The sequence below is a fragment of the Bicyclus anynana genome, chromosome 10 (assembly GCF_947172395.1).
Source record: "Bicyclus anynana chromosome 10, ilBicAnyn1.1, whole genome shotgun sequence".
NCBI classification, from domain to species: Eukaryota; Metazoa; Arthropoda; class Insecta; order Lepidoptera; family Nymphalidae; genus Bicyclus; species Bicyclus anynana.
The window spans coordinates 12,644,735-12,669,303 of NC_069092.1; the positions used below are offsets into that span (position 1 = coordinate 12,644,735).

General features: G+C 39.1%; 1 protein-coding gene across 3 annotated transcripts in view; it reads right to left on the reverse strand.

The window, feature by feature from the left end:
* The window catches only part of LOC112046929 (angiotensin-converting enzyme), a 124,754-nt gene that overhangs the window by 13,526 nt on the left and 86,659 nt on the right, over nucleotides 1-24,569 (reverse strand). The window contains exons 3-8 of one of the 3 annotated variants that reach the window (XM_024083781.2): nucleotides 24,020-24,062; nucleotides 8,514-8,709; nucleotides 7,896-8,063; nucleotides 3,979-4,066; nucleotides 2,857-2,997; nucleotides 581-757 (exon numbers count right to left, since the gene is read on the reverse strand). In XM_024083781.2, the coding sequence (XP_023939549.2) occupies nucleotides 581-757; nucleotides 2,857-2,997; nucleotides 3,979-4,066; nucleotides 7,896-8,063; nucleotides 8,514-8,708 (769 nt within the window). In that variant the 5' untranslated portion in view covers nucleotide 8,709; nucleotides 24,020-24,062. Of the gene's footprint in view, nucleotides 1-580; nucleotides 758-2,856; nucleotides 2,998-3,978; nucleotides 4,067-7,895; nucleotides 8,064-8,513; nucleotides 8,713-24,019; nucleotides 24,063-24,569 lie in introns of all 3 variants that reach the window. The other 2 variants (XM_024083782.2, XM_024083784.2) reach the window with 2 other exon arrangements.

A 24,569-nucleotide genomic window follows, 5' to 3' on the forward strand; every position in this document is an offset into this window, starting at 1 on the left:
TTTGAATCCAGCCCGTTAGACCCACTACCTAGTCTTTGCGACTAGTTTGAGGGGAAAGATAAAACAAAGCAAGTCTTAAATTACTGAGGTTTTTTGGCCCAAAAAATATGCGTTACCATCCAGCGAGGTAAATTAGGTACTTTGCCCATGAGTGAGATAAGAGTGTATTTCTTGTAAATATTTTAATTTTTATTTAATTTAGTATTTTGTATAACTTTTCTTAAATGAGACAAAACCCAAAAGTAAACTTAAGTTAACTTATGCTAATCACTATAAAAATCATGGCCACGTGGAATGGTGGCAAGAATACTGCATTTCCGTGCTGGACATCCAACTTTGCCCTTCTGTCAGTCGAGGCAACTAGCCACGGTGCAATAATTCGCAGAAATGTTTGGGTCCTGCGACTCCATGGCCCAAGGGTCTCCACGGCAAAAGGTACAATGTAACTCTCGATCGGACAGTTTTGTAAAGTAAGACTTTACAAAACTGTCCGATCGAGAGTTACATTGTACAAGTTTTAGATATTTTCATAATTGACAGTCCATTTTAGGTTGACTAATAAACAATTAGTTTAACTTACTGAACAGATGTACTGGCAGGGGTTTGCCAACCTCGTCAGCGCCTCGCAGCCGTAATGTCACGTATTTGTGCAGCTTCAGGTACAGAGGCTGTACGTGCTGCCAGATGTCTCGGGCCGCTAGCGTGGCGCCTTCGTACTCCACCAGCGAGTCCCAATACTCTTCTATCAGATTGAATTCTGTTCGGTAATACATAAAACAGATTATAATCTTCCTGAACCGCTGGATGCTGGCGGCTCGAGACCGTAGTGCATGGAGGTCCATGCAAGGGGCTTATGTACAGCAGTGGACGTCCATCTGCTGATAATGATGATGATGAGTCTCCCTTAATCTCATTGTCAGCTAATATTCGATGACCACTACAGGGCCTGACAAAATCTAAGCTCCTAGCACGAAAAGGACATTGGGGCTTGTAATAGAAGATCCGAACTAGACACGACCTTTCTAATCTATCGAATTTGTTTATGGGGCCTGCAACGCAAAGTACGCGAAATACGCAATGTTCACTCTACTAAAATTATATTTAATAAACGCTATCCAAAAAATATATGAAAAACTTTGATTCTTTGAACTTTAATCCTGTAAATTTATATTATTTTTAAATTCTTTATTAATAAAAAGAAACTAAAAAAATAGTTCAAATTAATTGTTCTATAACTTTATTATTCTTTGAAACTATTGACGTGAAACTTGCATTGTTTTGTAGAAAATGCATTTATCTTTAATTCTACTACAGGGCTTGGAAAAATCTAAGCTTGAACGATAAGTGGAAAAATCTAAGCTTGAACGATAAGGAGTGACCTTGAAACTTCGCCATCTTCTCACAATTTATGTGCTAAGAATGTCAATGTAAAAAATACAGCAACGAATTAAAAACCTCCGCCTCTTTGGGCCTCAGATAAGTCAAATAATAATTCGGTAGGTAAAGCTAATATAAACGATCTCCAGAACAATCTCAGTTAAGTTGTTCTTTAAGAAATTTGTAATGCAAATTACGTGTAATCGAATATTTGAGAATGGAAGTATAATCGAAAAATAGCGTCTTAGACGAATTTAATTACGCGAAAATTGATATTCCATCCAATCAACGTCTACCAAGGTGTCTTATGGAAATTATTTAATCTTCTTTTGTTATTTACAAGTCCAAGGATGTGAAATTTTAATAATGGAAATTGTTTTACTCCCGACGTACAAATAGGTGTGTTAGAACTTACAAGTCTGACTTTTCTATTTGTGGCATCAAACTATCTGACGGCCTTCGTAGCGCAGTGGTATGCGCGGTGGATTTACAAAACGGAGGCCCTGGGTTCGATCCCCGGCTGAGCAGATTGAGATTTTCTTAATTGGTCCAGGTCTGGCTGGTGGGAGGCTTCGGCCGTGGCTAGTTACCACCCTACCGGCGAAGACGTACCGCCAAGCGATTTATCGTTCCGGTACAATGCCGTGTAGAAACCGAAAGGGGTGTGGATTTTCATCCTCCTCCTAACAAGTTAGCCCGCTTCCATCTTTGCCCTTGACTACAATCTTACCTGATGGTAAGTGATGATGCAGTCTAACTTGTAAAGAATATAAAAAAAAACTCTGTAGTTTCTGAATGGCCCAACTGTTTGTATTTTTTTAAGCAAGCGTTCAACACGCAGTATTGTTTGAGAATTTTTTCGTGTTAGCAGTAACTTACGAATGAAATTTTAAATTTGATTTTATCAAAATTTATGCATATGGAGAGAAATCGCGTAACGAATAAATATAATCTACCTACTACTTGATAGATAGTAGAGGAGTTGAGCCTTAGTCCACCACGCTGGCCAAATGTGGATTGGCAGACTTCACATACGTAAAGAATTGAGAAAATTCACAGGTATGCAGGTTTCCTCTCGATGTTTTTACTTCACCTAATGAGACACGTGATATTTAATTTCTTAAAATGCACAATACACATAACTGAAAAGTTAGAGGTGCATGCCCCTGACCGGATTCGAACCTATGCCCTCCGAATCGAAGGCAGAGGTCACATCCACTTAGCTATCACGTCTCTATACAATCGTCATCAAGAGGTTAAATTTTATGTTTGTATGTTTATTACGAAATTCTCAGAGAATTTTAAAATTCCTTCAGCAATGGAAAACTGTACTATCAGCGAGCAACATATCTAAATATTATATCCCCGTAGACATTTTTATAACAGATTTGTTATAATTCAGATAACTTTGTACTTATTCATTTTAGTAATCATAAAATATAACACACTTTTAAAGTCATAAAATAGAAGAAAACTTACGATTTTCTTTGGTAGCGTTTTTCAATAAAGGTAGAATATTTTCAAGGTAATCCTGGAGCTCTGGTAGGTGAGTTTCCCATGATAGCTTCATTCTCCGTAAAATTTCTTCATCTGGCTGCCTTGCGATGTTGTTTTGTAATTCTATAGAGGGTTTGAAATTTGATGAATAAATGATCAGACTCCATTAACTCTAATGGATTAAGTTCATGGAGAAAATAAATAATAAATCAGTAGTGCATGAACTTCGTAACAATAACATTACGTATATTGAACCTTTATCCTTTAGTTTCTATGTTTTTTTTATAACCTGGATATTTTTCCTATCCAACTAACCTACCTAACTACGAAGGAAGGTGTCATAAAAATTATGAATATCAGAGTCACTTAGCAATCGATCGAGCGAGCTATGCATAGATCGAATCAGAAATGAGGAGTAGGAAGGGTCAGTCACTTAGCTGGTGATGGAGCGAGCTATGCTCGAAATATCTCGAATCTCTGCTTCAAGCCGTCATGCACATCGCGACCAACACATGATGAGTTTACCGGACGTCATGCCGGCAACGCTGCAGGCATGTGGGCATATCTCAACATATGGTTGCCGACATAGCTCAACGAGTCACGAAGCTGAAGTGTCAATAAGCGGGGCACATAGTAACAGACGAAAAAAATGGCGTTGGCTTCCATCTTAGACTGCATCATCACTTACCATAAAGTGAGATTGTAGTCAAGGGTTAACTGGTAAAGAATAAAAAATAAAAAATAAATTAAAAAACTAGTAGTATATTAAGATGGTGGCATGGGGTCTCCGTACCAGAAAGCGAAACCCTATCTAGATGGACCGACTACAAGCAAGTAACAGGGAACCGGTGTATCCATGGGACAGGAGACTAGTATTTAGTCCTTACAAAAGGTCTATGTCCTGCAGTAGATCATCCAACGGATGAAAATGATGAAATTTCTCTTACATTATTGAAAAGTCCACTTTGTATTAATCGCAGGCACTCTCTACCAAATCTCAAGCAATAGATATTAATTATTCGCCGTCTCTAAAGGCGGGGCTCATAATCTTTAGATTTGGAGTATGAATAACGATTGTTCTGTGCTCTTTGATGAACAGCTTACCTCTCAGAGTGCAAGTAGTATTGTATCCACAATCGTAATCCGTTGCGAAACGCAGCCTGTTTAGTGCCGTGTCACCAAATGTTACCAGCTGGAACAAACGTTTTATAAGAAATGGTTCATGATAGTCAAAACAACTTATTGGTAAACATACATATCCTATCTAGTATAAGGAGAGAGACATGGTATAGTACTAAATAGTACAGTTTCATTCACACTAATTAAAAAAAAATAAACTTGGACCTGACCTCTCGGTTAGTCCAACCACTATTGTTGGATCGAGAATTTTAGTACCTACCTATCTCTACTTCAAATTTCAGGCGATTCGGTTCAGTAGCCGAGGCGTGAAAGAGTAACAAACACTCATACCATCAAAATCATAAGATTTTCGTAAATCTCATAAATCCAAGGATTTTTCGGGATAAAAAGTAGCCTATATGTTAATCCAGAGTAAACTCTATTTCCATTCCAAATTTCAGCCAAATCGGTTCAGTAGTTGCGGCGCTAAAGAGTAACAAACATTCATACAAACTTTTGCGTTTATAATATTAGTAGGATTAAAAATAACAGATGTCTCTGCATATAAGTGAGCCAAGTTTTCATGTTCAGAGCTTAGTGGTAATCAAGTGTAATGGTATGTCAGATAATTAAGTGAAGCCACCGTGTCGTAGCGGCGATCTTAGATGGCCTGAATTAGTTTGCGGGAACCCGTATCAATTTCAGTAATTACAGCTAAGGCTGGAACGGGTATAGGAAAATTACTTTAATATAGCAGATGCTATTTGGTTTCACCCGTGTGATTTTCGATCCCGTAGAAAATCAGGGATAAAATTAAGCTTATGGTACTCGGTCCAGATGTAGCTTTTTTAATAAATATTATTGATAGAATTAAAAAAAAACATTATCACAAAAACTGTTTTTGTGTTGTGTTGGTTGTTGCCAATTTCTAAATACTAAAAATAACCACTAAATATGTAAGTTTCGTTTTATAATCTACTTTTCCTAAAAAAACCCTCTTTTTTTCGAAAATTTTGCATTTTTATAGCTAATGATCCCTATGTATCACTCCTTAAAGGGATCGCTTTCCGTTTCCAGTGACCCTGTATAGGTATATGCTTGTGAGCACGCAGGCGGGTAGTCTTGTGCCATATTAACAAAATCGTACACTGTGCTGCGGCTACTACATAGATGTACGCTAACAGGATGTGGTATCAATGGATATTGAGATTTTTTTAAGAAGATTTTTAAAGCTACATGCACTCTTATTTTCTTTTATATTTTTCCGCAGATACAGGCGGTCTATTACCGTGGCGTTTGCCTCTAGCAGTGGATGTCGTTTGTCCATCGACTAACAATGATGATAATGCTTGAAGTCTGGTCTCAAAGACTAAAATGCACTATTTTCGGGGGTATTCTTTACATTAGTTTATCGTGTTCATAGAGTTTATGTTTAAGAACATTTTAATTTTTAAGTATCAGAATTAAACTTTCGAACATCATTATTACAAAAAATGTACATTTTAAAACTTTTTCATCAGTTATCATTATTGTTATTCATTATACCTAATGAATTACTTCCAAGTTCTGGTTCTGAATCTTTCAGAGCATGAGATCGTTATAAGCGGACTCATTAAAAATTCAACTTGTTTCTTGATAAATGAAGTTCAACTTGAACACAGTTACGAGTTTTTGTAAAAATAAGTCTAGAAGCTAATGGAATAAGTTTCAGTTTTCTTGATATAAATCTTTTGACTAGTAAACAACTTTTTGCTTATTATACTCGAAAGAATGGACAGCATCTAGAGATGTAAACAACTAGCTTTGGAGCTTAAATATTAGGTGTTTTAAAGAAAACCTTTTCGAACGTACATTTATTTCTGAAGAATAAATAAAAAAGAATTATTTCATAAAAATATTATTAACGTTTGCAAGGTATTTTTCTATTTATTTACCTTTCATCATTAACAGCCCATATTCGGCTCACTGTTGAGCACGGGTATCTTCTCAGAATGAGAGGGGTTAGCCTCCCACGCTGGTCCATTAGGCGGATTGGCACACTTCACACTCGTAGAGAATTAAAAAAAAATCTCATGTATGCAGGTTTCCCCACAATATTTTCCTTCACCTTTCGCGACACATGATATTTAATTTCTTAGAATTCACATAACTGAAAAATTGGAGACTCATGTCTTGGACCGGATTCGAACCTACCGACACAGATTCAAAGGCAGAGGAACTTTTGCAATATTTTCAATAGTGACTAGTGGGGTCGCCATCTAAAATTTATGTGAAAAATCGTTACAATATAAGGAATATATAAGCGACAGCTCATTTGATGCAAGATAAAATTCTGGGTCAAAACGTATTTTTTTAAATTTTCTGCACACTCTTTGAGGATACCTATATTCTGTAAAAAACCGTCTACTAGTAGTAAGTAAATAATAAAAGTACTCTTTTACGTATCCACTTTTTAGACTCGAACAGCGTGTGTCCGGGCTGTATTAGCAGCTTCACCCTCCGCCGCAGCACCGAGCGAGCAAGCTTTACTATTATGATATTATGAGTTCTTACACGTATCCACTGTTTAGTCTCAAGCTGCGTGTCTCCGGGCTGTATAAGCAGCTTCACCCGCCTTCGCAGCATCGAGCGAGCGAGCTTTGGCACAAAGAGCCTTACTATTAAGACATTAAGAGTTCTTACACGTATCCACTGTTTAGTCTCGAGCAGCGTGTCTCCGGGCTGTATAAGCAGCTTTACCCGCTTCCGCAGCATCGAGCGAGCGAGCTTCGACACAAAGAGCCTTACTACTAAGATATTAAGAATCCTTACACGTATCCACTGTTTAGTCTCAAGCAGCGTGTCTCCGGGCTGTATAAGCAGCTTCACCCGCCTTCGCAGCATCGAGCGAGCGAGCTTTGGCACAAAGAGCCTTACTATTAAGACATTAAGAGTTCTTACACGTATCCACTGTTTAGTCTCGAGCAGCGTGTCTCCGGGCTGTATAAGCAGCTTTACCCGCTTCCGCAGCATCGAGCGAGCGAGCTTCGACACAAAGAGCCTTACTACTAAGATATTAAGAATCCTTACACGTATCCACTGTTTAGTCTCGAACAGCGTGTCTCCGGGCTGTATTAGCAGCTTCACCCGCTTTCGCAGCATTGAGCGAGCGAGCTTTGGCACAATGAGTCTTACTACTAAGATATTAAGAATCCTTACACGTATCCACTGTTTAGTCTCGAGCAGCGTGTCTCCGGGCTGTATAAGTAGCTTCACCCGCCGCTGCAGCACCGAGCGAGCGAGCTTTGGCACAAAGAGCGTTACTACTAAGATATTAAGAATCCTTACACGTATCCACTGTTTAGTCTCGAGCAGCGTGTCTTCGGGCTGTATTAGTAGCTTCACCCGCCGCTGCAGCACTGAGTGAGCGAGCTTTACTATTATGAGTTCTTATACGTATCCACTGTTTAGTATCGAGCAGCGTGTCTCAGGGCTGTATTAGCAGCTTCACCCTCCGCCGCAGCACCGAGCGAGCGAGCTTTACTATTATGATATTATGAGTTCTTACACGTATCCACTGTTTAGTCTCTAGCAGCGTGTCTCAGGGCTGTATTAGCAGCTTCACCCGCCTTCGCAGCATCGAGCGAGCGAGCTTTGGCACAAAGAGCCTTACTATTAAGACATTAAGAGTTCTTACACGTATCCACTGTATAGTCTCGAGCAGCGTGTCTTCGGGCTGTATTAGTAGCTTCACCCGCCGCTGCAGCACCGAGCGAGCGAGCTTTACTATTATGAGTTCTTACACGTATCCACTGTTTAGTATCGAGCAGCGTGTCTCAGGGCTGTATTAGCAGATTCATTCACCCTCCCCGCCGCAGCACCGAGCGAGCGAGCTTTACTATAATGATATTATGAGTTCTTACACGTATCCACTGTTTAGTCTCAAGCAGCGTGTCTCCGGGCTGTATTAGCAGCTTCACCCTCCGCCGCAGCACGTCGTCGTCAGCGCTAAGCGAGTGCGCCGTGTACGCTGCGTTCACTTCTGACTTCTGCTGGCGCGAGAATATTCCAAAAGCTTTGTCTCGCTCCAACTGCCACAAAATTTACGTGTTAATCCTAACACCTCACCACTGATCATATTATGATTTAGCTAAATATCAAGGGCGTCACCAGTGCTTCATATTGTAGAGGATTATTAAAACTTTATTATAATTTCAAACTGCTACTAAAACTAAAAATCGTTCAGACCACAATCCCTGTTTATCTCGAGCTTTGTGTATGTATTGCGCATTTATTTTGGTCATAGCATGAATTTGATATAAATAAAGATGGATTTGTTAAAGTGGCAAGACAACTGAAAGGCCTTTGTTTGCTTTGCATTGATAGCGTTGAAAAATATCGCGTTCTTACATTTCTTTTTTGTTTTAAACTCTTTAACTACTACATTTTATTCAAATTTCATTGTAAAAACGGCAACAATATACGAGTAGGTGCAAGTTATATAAACTAAAAAAAGGTTTTGGATAGAAGATGGACATTACCTTGAGTGATAAACCTTCACTGCTACCTAACAGTTCTTCCCATGTTGCCTTTGCTCTTTGATCGCAGTGGTCCTGATAATCCAACTCTACTAAGTCCACGAGAGAGACGAGCCATCTCCTGTCATCTCCTGTGGATGTCCCACTCGACAAGAGAGCGTAGAAGTACACGCATAGAAGAGAGATGGCTGGCCGCATCCTACTGAAACAACAAATTTCTTGTTAGGATCTTTAGAAATACATACTTACATTGCTTACCATTTTTAAATTTGTCTACTGTTGGAAATAGTAGTCTGGGACGGATATGTACGTCGCTCGATCTCGAGTTGACTCGTGCCGTCGCTTGATGGTGCGACTAAAAAGAGAAGGGATTTAGAGAGGGGTAGCGATCAGTTGGCAGGAACGACTTGCGATATAAGGCGCTCTTCGTTCGCCTTCAGTTTACTCGTGGCGTTCGAGCCGTCCACAATTCTTGTTATGTAATTCTTTATGGGCTACTTGGGAAAGGCGGGGTGAGTGACTTGAATGGAAAAGAGGAGTGATGGTTAAATGTCAAGGGCACCCTTAACTCTACACACAACGTTCACAAGTGTGTGACTCCACTCAAGGTCATTCTCTGCCATTCTAGGGTCTTATTTTGGTTACAGTTTGATTTGTTCATTAAGTTGTTCTGACAAATGTTGTGAATCGTACATGACCTTCGTTCGACATTGGTTTTCTTATTTATGTAATCCACTTCGGAGTTCTGCTAAAACTACAGTATATCATGACGAATCAAGTCTTTTTTTATTTTATTTTTATTCTTTACTTTCAATCTCACCTGATGGTAAGTGATGATGCATTCTAAGATGGAATCGGGCTAACTGGTTAGGAGGAGAATGAAAATCCACACCCCTTTCGGTTTCTACACGGCATCGTACCGGAACGCTAAATCGGTTGGCGGTACGTCTTTGCCGGTAGGGTGGTAACTAGCCACGGCCGAAGCCTCCCACCAGCCAAAAAGTTAAATAAATATCAATATAATATAATAAGTCTCCCATAAGTTAAATACTAGATAGTAATATAAACATACTACGCTATAAATGGTGATGTACACTTGATGTCAGTAAAACTTATCCGTAGTTACAGCACCGAATCGTCCATTTCGGTGCATGCCCTAAAGGAAGCCCGCTCTGTCCGTGCTAACAAATTTATTACGCAAACGCATTATCCCTGGATATAAATCCGAATGAAAACATTTTCAGCATTGTTCTCTTTCCAAATTAAATCACCCCCAGAATATAATTACGTTAAATTTAATTTAAATGATGAGATTTTTTGTAGCCCATCAGCAGGCAATTATCACTGTGACAGTGTCAAAACTGGCCTCTAATGAAAGGGTCGGGGAATAATGACCCTCCTTCCTTGCAGTTCTTTGTTCGCTTAAAAAGGTCCACAAAATGAAAGAGCTGCGCATTCATAGCGTCTTCCATATTTATAAAGGCTCAATCATCTTGAACAGCGTATTCGAAACGAAAATCGACATCGAAGCAGAAATCAAAAGCAAAGGTAAATTTGTATAAGATACATGATCCTAGTGGAAGACCTACGTAAAAAGCTGGAATCCTTTGAGATGTGGACATACGCAGAATGCTCCGCATATGCTGGACGGCGAAAGTGTCTAACACTGAGGTTCTTGCCAGAATGCAGAAGAAGACTGACCTTGTAAAAACCATCAAGCAGCGGAAGATCTCGTAGCTAGGGCATATTTTGGGACACGATAGATAAAGTTTGCTTCAAACCATTATGATGGGCACGATTGCAGGCAAAAGAGGAGTAGGAAGAAGGATGACGGAGGGAAAAAAAGCTCTCCGCCAACATGGTTCGATACTTTCATATTTTTGTCCGACTCACCAAGAATATCACATATACAAAGTATATGCAGTAAGTAAGGTCATTTTGTTCCCAGACCCAAGGACCGTTACGGGATATGACGTTTTGTTAGACTAGGCAGTCATACGCCTCTTATTCAGAGAGACTGGAATTTTGGCAAATACCTCTTCCAAGTAACGGGCGCGTCACACACTGTGCGAGTGGCATGGGAAGTAGCGAGTGAAGTTGGCAGAGACGTCAAGTGTCTACGTTACTCGTCCTCTGTCATTTAAAGATCAGGGCATCGCGATTATTATTTACGCGCTTCTGTCACCAGCTGAGGTAACTACCGCTGCGGTGAAAAGTTCGGAGATTTTTTTAGCCTTAAGATTCCATGACCCAAGGGTTTCCACAATAAATGAACAAATATGTAACTTAGTTGGTCTGAGAGGCATACTTGTGCCTCTTACCGGTTTCAGCTTTTCTGTTGCGGCTCCCGGTTGATTTTGTCGCCCTGAAATGAAACGAAGCCAATGTAAAGTAGCGTCCCACATTAGGGATCGCCTCATTTCCGTAAAAAATAAAGTTAAAATAATAGTAGGGGAGCCAACGAGGGAATTTTTGCAGTTACTCGAGCGCGGCAGATGAACACAAAGGAGTAACCTTACACGTTGTTCTGTACCTTCACCAAGTATTAGCCCTTAATATTGGTGGGTACGTTTAGGGCAGTGATTTCCAAAGTGGTCTATATCGACCCCTAGGGTACCCCTTTATGACTACCTGCAAGGGGTCTACGTCAGCGAAAAAAATTTTGGGGGTCCATGAAATGAAAATGGGGGTCCACGATAGTGGATCTTAACACATACACTGATAGTACCTATTTACTTACATCATACTAAATCAATATCAGGTAAGTAGGGAGTCTACCCAACACGGAAAAACATGGCAAGGGATCTACGACACAAAAAGTTTGGAGAACTCTGGTTCAGATTAAGATAGATAGGCAGGTAGGTGAGTTGATAACTAAAAAGGGTGCATTTCGAAAATCTGACGATTTGAGCGATACGTAAAGGAATGGGAGGGTGGTTCCAAGGTTACAAAATAAAACCATTATATTTCTGTTATCCAGCCACGCGTACTGTTAATTTTTTACTAATTTTGAATAATTCTGTAGTTTATTTCCCAACCGCTGAAAGCGAAAAAAGTATATAACCATTTATTCTTGCTATCATCAAATCGATTCCAATGACGCTTTAGTAACTGCAAATGTAGCATCCCGGGCTCCGATACAATAGCATTATATCTAGCAAAGGGGATGTCACTGCTCGTTCAACGCATTTTGTTTCATCCCGATATAATGTTACAAGCGCTACACGAGTAGGGAATTTTAACACAATTTGGCTAACCGAGCTGCAATGCGGCTCGTTTTGGGACAAAAGCCGTCAAGATAAATAAATTAGCGAGCAAAGAGTACTCAGTGGCAGTAGACTTAACGAGGCTCGGAAGCCGCTTCGCTTAACGGTTTAGATGCTTTGAGAAGATATTGCACTTTTATTATGTTTGTTAAACGTATAAAAACTTGAGTACATATTTTAAAAACCGAACTAGTACGAGTTGGACACGCTTACCGAGGGTTCTGTACTTTGTAGACTAGCTGACACCTCGCGGTTTCATCCGCTTGGGAACCGTTCCAATAGAATTACGGTATGTAATATATAGCCTTTAGCCATCCTCGATAAATGGGCTATATAACACTGAAAGAAAGTTTCAAATCGGACCATTAGTTCCTGAGATTAGCGCGTTCAAACAAACAAACTCTTCAGCTGTATAATTAGTATAGATAGTTCGAAAATCCAGTCTTGTAGTTTTTCCTTACTATCGAAAATTTCTCAAATCATAAAAATAATGAAAAAATTGTTTAAGCTTTTGCCATTAAATCTCTTTCATACGATGCCCTACCTACATACATGGCCTACTGAGTCTTGCTTTGTTGATAAGGCGGTTTCAAGGGTCAATTCATCATCAGCATCATCGTCATCATATCAGCCTATGGATGTCCACTGCAGGACAAAGGCTTTTTGTAGGGACTTCCAAACATCAAGATCCTGAGCCACCTGCACCCAGCGAATCCTTGCGACTCGCTTGATGTTGTCAGTCCACCTGGTGGGGGGTCGGTCAACACTGTGCTTACTAGTGCGGGGTCGCTATTCCACCACTTTGGGACACCAACGTCCATCGGCTCTTCAAACTATGTGCCCCGCCCATTGCCACTTCAGCTTCGCAACTCGTTGAGCTATGTCGGTGACTTTGGTTCTTCTGCGGATCTCCTCATTTCTGATTCGATCACGCAGAGATACTCCTAACATAGCTCGTTCCATCCGCATGCACCTAGCGAATCCCTGCAACTCGCTTGGTGCTCAATTATCCAAGTATAAACCGCTTTTTTTTCATATTTTCTACGAGATATAACATTAGTTTTTACAAAAAACTACTCGGTGTTTATATAACTTCATGTAATATAAATTTGTTTTATGCATATGGTGCATGAATATTGAATAATAAATAAATAATAGCTCTTGATGAAGCATTTATCACCAAACACGAAACGTTTGATTGAATATTCACGAGTTACCAGAATTAATGGGCACATGCGTATTGCGTACGGGTAAATAATTTCGATATCCGCTGACAATTGTAGACAAACGAATAAAATCTATTTAGGACTATATAGGGCCAGCTGATATCCACTGACGTAATTGGTATAATTATGTTCGTTATCAACCCATATTCGGCTCACTGCTGAGCTCGAGTCTCCTCTCAGAATAGTACTATTAATACTATTATTTACTTATTTATTTAAAAGTTTAGCCCTTGACTACAATATCATCTAATGGTACGTGATGATGCAATCTAAATTGGAAGCGGGCTAACTTGTTAGGTGGACGATAACAATCCACACCCCTAAATCGCTTTGCGGAACATCTTTGACGGTAGGATTGTAACTTGCCACGGCCCAAGCCTCCCACCAGCCAAACCTGGATCAATTAAGAAAACCTCAATCGGTCCAGCCGGGATCGAACTCAGGACCTCCGTCTTGTAAATCCACCGTGCATACCACTGCACTACGGAGTCGTCGTCAAAAAAGCCCGACCGACATTCCGAATTGGAGTAGTATGGTGGATCTCAGTGATCCCTTCCCCCCTCTTTTATAAGGAAGAAGGCCTAGCCATTAAAATAGGCTGCTAACGATGTTGATAATAATGTCATTGAAGTAGGTACTCCTATTAGTTAGTTAAGTATAGTGTGAAACAATGTATCACTTGTGTTTACACTTGCCAAGTGTAACACTTTTGTTACTCTAGTATACCGTCGCGAGGCCCTTTGTTGGCCTTCGCTAAAAGCCTACTAAATTGTTGAAGCCCTTTGTTACCGCGTCATATCACCGTGAGTGAGTCGTGTGTATTTCATTGTACAAAAGAGCATTTGTAATTTACATGTTAATTTGTACGTATCACATTCATCAGTTAATTAAAGCTGATGCCTCAATAGCTCTGTGATTTAGATCGGACTCAAAGGGAGTTCCAGGGTTCGATCCCACCGGGCAATAGTTCTTTTTATTACCCCAAGAAGAACCTAAGTGCCGTACTTATAGTACTTAAAAGCGGACGCCCACGACTTCGTCCGTTATTAGACCTCTTTAATCCGGCCCTTACAGTGGAGTAACTTCTCCAGTTTTCCAAAAAAATTCATTTACTGCTCTGCTCCTTTTGATCGTAGCGTGTTGATTGAATCATACTATAACCTGCCCAGGAGTATGAAGAATAATTGTACCAAGTTTCGTTAAAATCCACCGAGTAGTTTTTGTTTCTATAACGAACATACAGACAGACAGATAGACAAAAAAATTCTGATTGCATTTTTGGCATCAGTATCGATCACTAATCACCCCCTGATAGTTATTTTAGAAATATGTTTCACGTACAGAATTGAACTCTCTATAGAATGATTATAAGTACAGATAAGGACGGTATCTAGAAGGAAGTTCTTCGAGAATGGAGATGACATACATAACCTGATGTCTCCTCTACGAATTCCAGTAGGACATACATGTGGAGATTCCCCCCCGTTAATTAAAAAAATCGATTCTTGATCAATCTCGATCGAATGTTCCCACAGTCGTAAGCATTTTTAACCCCCGACGCAAAAGGTGGGATGTTATAAATTTGACGTGTCTGCTAGCTCCCTAAAGCAATTTCAATTTCGTTTTTTTTTTGTGCAAATATACTCGATTGGGGTCTCAAATGAAAGCGCACTGAAAGAGAATATTGATGACTTGATCGAGAGTGTAATTAATGATTTTATGACCTTGGGGGGTTTTTCTAAATTTTCAATTTTATGTCATTAGCGAAGACTTTTCTTTGTGATACGGGAATTCTGGTAATGATAAAAGACTTGACTAATATAAGTTTTTGGAACAAAAGTTATCTTTCCTAAAGATTGTTGACTACAGGACTCACTATTTACCTCTTGGCTTAGTTAAAGAATACCTAAATATCAGTTTTCACAAAAATCGAAAATGCTTGGTAACAATTCTCTTCTTTTGGCACACAAGAATTATGATAGCTGCAGTTAGAATATAAAATGTTTATTTTGGAATCTTGCCGAATTCTTTTAGATAGGATCTCCTTTCTTTCCTATTACTAAAGATACTACAATGATATATTATTGACGATGAAAAGGATATTTTCATTTAAATTTTCTATTACACACACGTACTTTATAAAAAAAACGCCTAAAAATTTAGGCTTTTGTTTGAACCTAATCATAATTTAGATCTGTGAGAATACTTTTTACTTCACATTCAACAAAATAAAAATAACAATATCTAACAACCGAGTTTTTTCATGAAACTGAAAACAAACAATTTCACCTAAAGCCAGGCAGACCAATATCCCTCAATTAAATACGTTTCAACACAATCCACCTGACTATGTGATAGAAGGCAATAGGCGCTTGATTGAATTTTGGGTCTAAGCTGCTTTAAGCTAGGTGTTAAGTTGTACACTGCCCTCTCATCCACTTTAATGAGGGTGTCTAACTAAAGGTTACCTTTCAACCAACAAACTTAGATACCGACCAAATATGGTGTTTATATCACAGGTATATGATAGGAGAGGTGAGAAAGAAAAACTCTGTTTTTTCTTTCTCACCACTCAAGAAAAACTGTGTTTTCTTTTCACCTAAGATACAAACCACGACTCGTCCGAAGCGCGACTCTAGGACCTCATGCTCCCAAATCATAAAGCCTACCTACTGTACTAAGAGTTTTGTTAAACAAAATACTCCGTTTGACGGCCTTCGTGGCGCAGTGGACTTATAAGACGGAGGTCCTGGGTTCGATCCCCGGCTGGACCATTTGAGGTTTTCTTAATTGGTCCATTGTAGTCAAGGTCTAACTTTTAAAGAATAAAAAAAAGAAAACAAAATACTCGTTTATATCTATCTAATAGAAAATGGTCCAATAAAGCTTAATGACAGTATACAATTTTTCAAAGAGCTCAACATCCTTGGAAGACAGTTGAAAGGCAGCCTTAAAGTTAAGACCTACAAGTACAACCTACACTAATGAGGTTTCGACCCAAATAATTTGCGGCATCTGATAAATTGTGAGAGGTTGTTGATTGAATCTTGGGGTATTGGAAATCACCGGCTCGTAACCTACTTTTTACCATCCTTAGGTAAGTTTTTTTTTTCAGAAACTAAACAGTAGGTGCGCTGGCTTCTACGATAACGTTTATTATACGTGAGTGATAACTCTATACCCTATATTCATCCTGCTCTATGGAATTTGTTCAGTTTTATTATAAGTATACTTAGATAGTGCTTGAGCACAGGAAAACAGTAAGAGGCTAATACCAATTGCCAAGCTATAGTTTAAACTTACACTAGTAAATCTAAACTATAACTTGGCAACTTCGTTCGTAACACTCCCGATACGGGAGCGGGCCGGGAGGCGTGTAGCGATGAAAGAAAACGCACGACTGGATTAACACATAGGCTACTTTTCATCCCGGAAAATCCATGAATTCCACGCGGACGAAGTCGCGGGCGTCCGCTAGTATAGAATAAACGCTAAGCCCGCGTAATCAAAAATTTACAGGTCTTCATACTCCGATATTAATTTCGTTTTCAAAGCTCGCGAGGTTTTAGCCGGTATAGACATTTATTAAAAATAAATTACTCGTATTAGTTTATTCGCGAAACTGTGCTCGAATAAAAGTGTTTGTTTTTTATGAAATCTATAACTAAATTGCTTTGTTAGTAGGTAAAAACGAGTATTTCTAGTAGTCGTTTATTTTCGACCTATGACGGCCTCCGTGACGCAGTGGTATGCGCGGTGGATTTACAAGACGGAGGTCCTGGGTTCGGTCCCTGGCTGGCCCCATTGAGGTTTTCTTAATTGTCTGGCTGGTGGGGGACTTCTGCCGTGGCTAGTTACCACCCTACCGACAAAGACGTACCGCAAAGCGATTTAGCGTTCCGGTACGATGTCGTGTAGAAACCGAAAGGGGTGTGGATTTTCATCCTCCTAACAAGTTAGCCCGTTTCCATCTTAAACTTATTGCTTCATCACTTACCATCAGATGAGATTGTAGTGAAAGGCTAACTTGTAGAGAATAAAAAAAAAACCAAACCTGATATGAAAATAAAATCTCACCCCACGTGGGTCAACACGCTGGCCCAATGATTGATTGATTGACAGACTTCACACACGTAGAGAATTAAGAAAATTCTCAGATAAGTATGCAGATTTCCTCACGATGATTTTACTTCGCCGTTTGAGACACGTGATATTTAATTTCTAAAATGCACATAACTGAAAAGTTGAAGGTGCATGCCTCGGAGCGGATTCAAACCTACGCCCTACAAATCGAAGGCAGAGGTCATATCCACTAGGCTAAAGTTAAAGACTTATTACATTTTTATAGTACCTAATCAAAGTTTGACAAAGGTATCAAAGCGGCCAAAGTCACGTGCCTCCGCTAGTTTTACCACATTCCAAGTTAATTTGTTTGTTAGCCTTTCCAGTAAGGTTACCCATCGCGGCTAGAACTCGTTCAGGGCTCTCGCCAATCGATATAGCCACAATTTCCACCTAAAACGTTCAAAGTTAAGCCGAGTTTCTGTATCGCACCACCAAAATCCATTACGATTAATTAATCACCCGTCAAAAGTTTGTGTAGCTATCGGTATGTCTACATACGAGTATATTTTACCCGTAATAGTACTAGGGTTAAGGAGTCGATATTTTCGGATTCGATCTCGCCTGTTGCTGTAGCGAGTACTAATTGTAGGGGAAAGGGTAATTAATATAAGAATAGAATACTATACCAATACCAATTTAGACTATAATTATACTAAATCTAAAATAGATTATAAATCATTAAAATATACATATATGTAAAATTTATGGAACAATGGTCATCTTAAACAACTGACTAAACTTGTCAATTTAATAATCAATAATAATTATTAACATAATAACGTGAAAGTCACCAAACGATATTTCAAAACCTTGTAAAGTTTTTGACTCATCAAACTTATAACATCCTTTTGTTGTGGGGGTCAGAAGGACCCACTTATCTGCCACAATGTTTTGGGGGTAAGAAAACCCCACTTAGGTGCTACAAATAGGACTCTTCAATGGGAGTATTTACCGAACGTTCCCCGTAACACGCAAAGTATGTTTCTAGTTCAAACCCCGACGTCCTAACCGGGCCGAGCTCTAAATAGGTGAAATAAAACTGCCAATTTTTATGTCTATCTAACTGGGCTATCTGCCATCATTCCTGTTTTACTGGTATCCTATATTTAGCTTATGAAAATAAAATGAAAAATATCATAATAAATAGACAAAAAAATGGTAGTTATAAGTAAAGAGATATAAGTTAAAAGTTATACACTGCTATAACGCTATAAGCAAGAGATATCACCCAAAAAGTGACAAAATTCGCACGCACAACAGTATGCAGTGCGCAATTACAATTTTCGTAATTATGAAGAAAAAAAAAACTTGAGAAAGACATCCAGATGGAACGAAGTTGTTATTATTTATTATGTACAAAAATCCTGTATACACTCAACAATAATTGCGATACCAAACTGTTCAATGCGAAATAGGAAGACGAAACGAAAATAACTGGCTTGCTTTCTATAAGAGAGAGACAAAATCACGCGCACGCCACACGGGTTAAAACTATAGCAAAAAGTGTCGTTACAACTTATGATCTTAATTTTTTTGTAAATGGACTACATCCGAGTAGTATGTAATCCGTGCGACCACTCCTGTTGCTTTTAGGCGCGACCACTTTAGGGTTAACTCGATGATTTATACCGAATAAAGACAATTGACATAATTATGCTACATTGCAACTAACTTTACGGAGTGGCTCAAAAATATCATCTTTTATCTTTCATTTTATAAAAACGACCGGCTAGTATAGAAATATATTTTGTGTGACTGGTCAAAAGTAAAGTTAATAAATTAAATATAGCCAAATATTTGCGTCAAATTTTCCCCAATTTTTCGATGTCGTTAACAACCAAGTACGAAGAGGATGGGAGCAGCCTGTCCTTTATAGTGTATAAATTACATTAAGCGGCTCCAATGCGTTGATATTGGAAGCTGGAACGTTTAATCAGCGCTATGATCCAGGCGTGATCTCATTTTCACGACGATGCGCTACAGCTGTTCACTATTGCAGTCTTAATTGGCTATCAAAGTTACCTGTAGTTAAATATAACACAACACATTGTCTTTTAATCTATACATAATATCTTCTCTATAAATTAAATTGAAGTGTCTGACTGTGACTCCAAAATAACTGTGTTTTCTCAAGTTAATTGTACTATAACGAAACATAAAGCGAGCGAGCGCTATGCTTGGAGTTTCTCTGCGTGATCGACTCAGAGAGGTGAGGGAAATTTTTCATGATTTTATTTTACGACTTTATTGGCGTTCTTAATGTACACACCTAATTATACACTCATGATTTTTAGTAGTAATAGTCTCAGAGCTAAACCATGGATAATCAGGGAAGACGACATGGCGAAACTTGTAAAGTTCCTTGTTGACTACGGAACCCAGAAAATCTGTCGCACAGCCAAAGTCAAAGACACAATAAACCTCTCGACAAAGATGTCTCTCACACAATAACCTCCCATCTCAAAATAAGAGCTCAAATACATTTTCAGCTATCAGTAGCCATCAGCAGAACACTGCAGCGCCATACAATAATACCTAATGTGTTTCGTTAGAGGAAATTACAGCGACGCTGTGTCGTGATTGCACGCACTGATACGATTTCTTAACGTCACACCAACCCTTGATAGACGCGGAGACGGTTACAATAACCTTTTATATAAATGAATAAAGTAAGCCTTTGTTATACTGATGACAGCCTCCGTGGCGCAGCGATACGCGCGGTGGATTTACAAGACCTGGTCCTGGGTTCGATCCCCAGCTGGGCCGATTGAGGTTTTCTTCATTGTACCAGGTCTAGCTGGTGGGAGGCTTTGGCCGTGGCAGTTACCACCCTACCGACAAAGACGTACCGCCAAGCGATTTAGCATTCCGGTACGATGTCGTGTAGAAACCGAAAGGGGTGTGGGTTTTCATCCTCCTCCTAACAAGTTAGTCCGCTTCTATCCTAGATTACATCATCACTTACCATCAGGTGAGATTGTAGTCAAGAGCTTGTAAAGAATAAAAAAAAACTTTCAAACAAACAGACTCTGAACAGCAAGGCTTTTAACTTTTCATTTCTTAACCCTAAAATTTTGATTTATAGGATAGCCCTATCGCGATGCACATTACTGAATAAGTAATACACCTATCAGGTTTTTTAGATTGTTCTGAAGATATAAATCATGCGGTACGAACATTATGTGGTACGAGCATGTCATAAAAAAGGGCGTATAAGAAAAGTCAAATTTGCAGAATAAATTAAATTAAATTCACATCTATCTCTTGGACTATAATATGCGTCGTGGGTCGTTAGGGTTGCGAGTAATGAGACAACCATGTGTCAACGCGATTTCAACGAAAAAATGGAAATAAAGGAGAAAGAAATCCGTCTTCGCCGCGCATGAAAGAAAAACGAGCTATTATAATAATATTATGAGGTGCGAGCAATAGCGGCAGCATCGATAATATCGCTGTCTCTTTTTTTCTTCTTCTTCTTCTTCTTCGGCTTCTCCCATCATAAAGCAAGGCCTGCCTACAACGTAAGCTAAGACTCTACTAATAATAATATAACTTATACATTTTTATTCATTAACATATTGGGCTCACTGTTGAGCAAGAGTATCTTATCAGTACGAGAGGGGAGGCCTTGGTCTACTACGCTGACTCAATGCGGATTGGTAGACTTCACACACGTACAGAATTAAGAAAATTTTCTGGTATTTTAGGTTTCCTCACAATGTTTTTCTTTCACCGTTTGAGACACGTGATATTTAATTTCTTAAAATTCACATTACTGAAAAGTTGGAGGTGCATGCCCCGAACCGGATTCAAACCCACTCCCTCCAAAATCGGAGACAGATGTCGTATCCACTGGCATATTACGTCTCTATAACTCATAACTTATACGAGTACAATTTTTATTATTAATTATTAAACTCTAGCAGAGCCCTTGCGATTTCACCCCTGTAGTTTCGTGAGAATACGGGAATTAAAAATAAAGCATTTGTAACATTCATTGACATTAATTATTGGTATTTGTAAGTATGTCCTAATATCTACGAGTATTTCATCCCCGTATTCATAAGGGAAGGGTTGGGTGTCAATTAGTCCTACTAATATTATAAACGCTAAAGTTTGTATGGATGTTTGTTACTATTTAACGCCGCAACTACTGAACCGATTTGACTAAAAAACATACATACAGCCGAACGTAGAACCTCCTCCTTTTTGGAAGTCGGTTAAAAAGGAAATAGATTTTACTCTGGATTAACGCACAGGCCTTAATAACTTTTCATCCTGGAAAAATTAATGGTTCCCGAGGGATTTGTGAAAAACTAAATTTCACGCGGACGAAGTCGCGGGCGTCCGCTAGTAATTTATAAGGCGGAAGTTCGTATCGTGTTTCTATTTTTGAAAATACACTACCACGAAACATATACGAGCTATAGTTGGACTGTAAATAAGCGTTATGATCGTTTTTATGGGCCAAGAAATAAACCACTCGCATCCGTAACGATCGACGTAACAACTTATAATCGTTTGTACATCGTAAAAAGATTTGTTTTATTAATAGTAAACAGTTAAGATGGATTCCTTTTTTTTTCTATTCTTTACAAGTTAGCCCTTGACTACAATTCAGCTGATGGTAAGTGATGATGTAATTCTAAAATGGTAGCGGACTAACTTGTTAGGAGGAGGATCTCCTCCTAACAAGTGAAAATCCACACTCCTTTCGGTTTCTACAAGACATCGTACCGGAACGCTAAATCGCTTGGCGGTACGTCTTTGTCGGTAGGGTGGTAACTAGCCACGGCCGAAGCCTCCCACCAGCTAAAAAGTAGTAACTTCCAGTAGTTACTTGTTTTCTCTAGAGTTTTGATTCGTTAGTCAAAAATTTACGTGTAGTATATGTACCTACATAAATTAGACTTTTTGATGTAATTAAAAAAAACACTTTTTAACCCCCGAAGCAAAAAGAGCGGTTTTATAAGTTTGACGCGTCTGTCTGTCTGTGGCACCAAAGCACAAGAACGGATGAAGCGATTTCAATTTAGTTTGTTTTGTATAAAAGGTGACTTGTGGGCGAGTTTTCTTAGATATGTTTGATGAAAATCAGTTGAGCCGTTCAAAAGTTCTGGGGGTTGAAATTGCGGAAGAATAATCTGCAAATATACTCGAGTGGGGTCTCAAATGAAATCGCACAGAAAGAGAATTTTGATGACTAATGATCAAGAGTGTAATATTTCAAAATTTTCAATGTTATTGGTAACTAGCTGACGTCGCGCGGTTTCGCGTGGTTTCCGTATCCGTAGTAATACGAGGATATTATATAGCCTATAGCCTTCCTCGATAAATGGGCTATCTAACACTGAAATAATTTTTCAAATCGGACCAGTAATTCCTGATATTAGCGCGTTCAATCAAACAAACAAACTCTTCAGCTTTGTAATATTAGTATAGATGATGTAGTGAATCGTAGACATCACCAAAACATATGTGTACTAAGTAAGTACTCAATTAGAAAGGAAATAAGTACCTACCTTGGCCTTTAGCCCATGGCACATCGATAACGCTTCGAAAAGTAACAAAATGTATGAGAATGACAGATCTGATTGACAACTTGATCACGTGACCTGTCAATAGTAGATGTTCCCATACATTTTTTTTTAATTTTCGAAGCGTTAGCGTTTGTAGAAAAAGAATCGACGCGCCACATGGCTACAGGCACTGGATCGGTTGGAAGGTAAGTATTTGACAACCTTTTTTTTTTATTTTTTACAAGTTAGACCTTGACTACAATCTCACCTGATGGTAAGTGATGATGCAGTCTTAGATGGAAGCGGACTAACTTGTTAGGAGGAGTATGAAAATCCACACCCCTTTCGGTTTCTACACGGCATCGTATTGGAACGCTAAATCGCTTGGCGGTACGTCTTTGCCGGTAGGGTGGTAACTAGCCGCGGCCGAAGCCTCCCACCAGCCAGACCTGGACAAATTAAGAAAATCTCAATCTGCCCAGCCGGGGATCGAACCCAGGACCTCCGTCTTGTAAATCCACCGCGCATACCACTGCGCCACGGAGGCCGTCAAAACCTGTTGCATGGAAACTCACGGGAAATAGGTAATTGTAGCCAACTACACAAATTGATACTAAACGCTTCTGTAATTATCGTAACTACTGTAGACCGATTTTGAATTCGGAATTCGGAATTTGGCCGTAATGAAGCATGGACCTTGTTTAGGTTCTCTTGACATACATATTAGTTGTTAAAGTAAGTTTGTTTGTTTGTTACGCTTTGTTAAACAAATAGTTTACTTTATGTGGCGGTCACGAGATTTGAGGTTCAAGTCCTGGGTTCGAGCCAAAGGAATATTGAGCTATTTTTTTACAGAAAAAAATGTTTGTTGTAGGTCGCCTGGATCTCAATCGCGGCATAAATATAGTCCGGGATTTGTAAAACCTTTTTTACAACTGATTACTATCAAGTAAATTTTTCATGAGTAGCTTCATCACGATGAGACGATGAACTTTTTACGAAAATTCTTGATTCTGGTAACTAACTGAGTTACCAGGAAATAAAAATTTCTGAGCGTCGAAACGAGATAATGTACCACGCAATTTGTAAGACATTGCGGCAAGTTGTGTAACTATTAATTAAGCAATAGTAGAAAAAAACTTAATACTCGTTATTGATACAAGTTCAGAGGAGGGGAGTTTATCAAAAGCTGTTACTAACCAGATGATTTTTTACGAAACTACTCACGAAAAATTAACTTAATAGTAATCAGTAGTAAAAAATTTTCTACGGATCCCTGACCATAGGTATAAATATAGGTAGGAAGTCTACGAATATTAATCAAAGTAATAGCATTCAAAACAATAAAATTGAATACAGTATAAAATACTCGCCTGATTGGCCCTTTTATAGCTGGAAACTCGCTGGGGTTTTAATCTGCGACAAATGGAAAGAAAATATTATTTTTAGAATGAAAACGAAACATTTAAATAATTGTTGGTATCTCTATGACATTCTCGTGCCCTCGAGCTAACTGTGAATGGCGAAATATAAAGGCCAAAACTCACTAGCGACGGTCGCGTGCAATCACTCAGACACGACGCAACGCGTTTTAAGTTATCAAGATGATACAGCTCACTGCTGAGCTCGAGTCTCCTCTCAGAATGAGAGGGGTTAGGCCAATAGTCCACCACGCTGGCCCAATGCGGATTGGCAGACTTCACACACGCAGAGAATTAAGAAATTCTCTGGTATGCAGGTTTCCTCACGATGTTTTCCTTCACCGTTTGAGACACGTGATATTTAATGCACACAACTGAAAAGATAAAACGTGACGTACTTAAAACTGAATATCACACAACTACGTATATAACATGTGATTCACAATCACAGTCCTCATTATCAACCAGTGGCGTACACTCCACACATGCAAAAATGCACTGC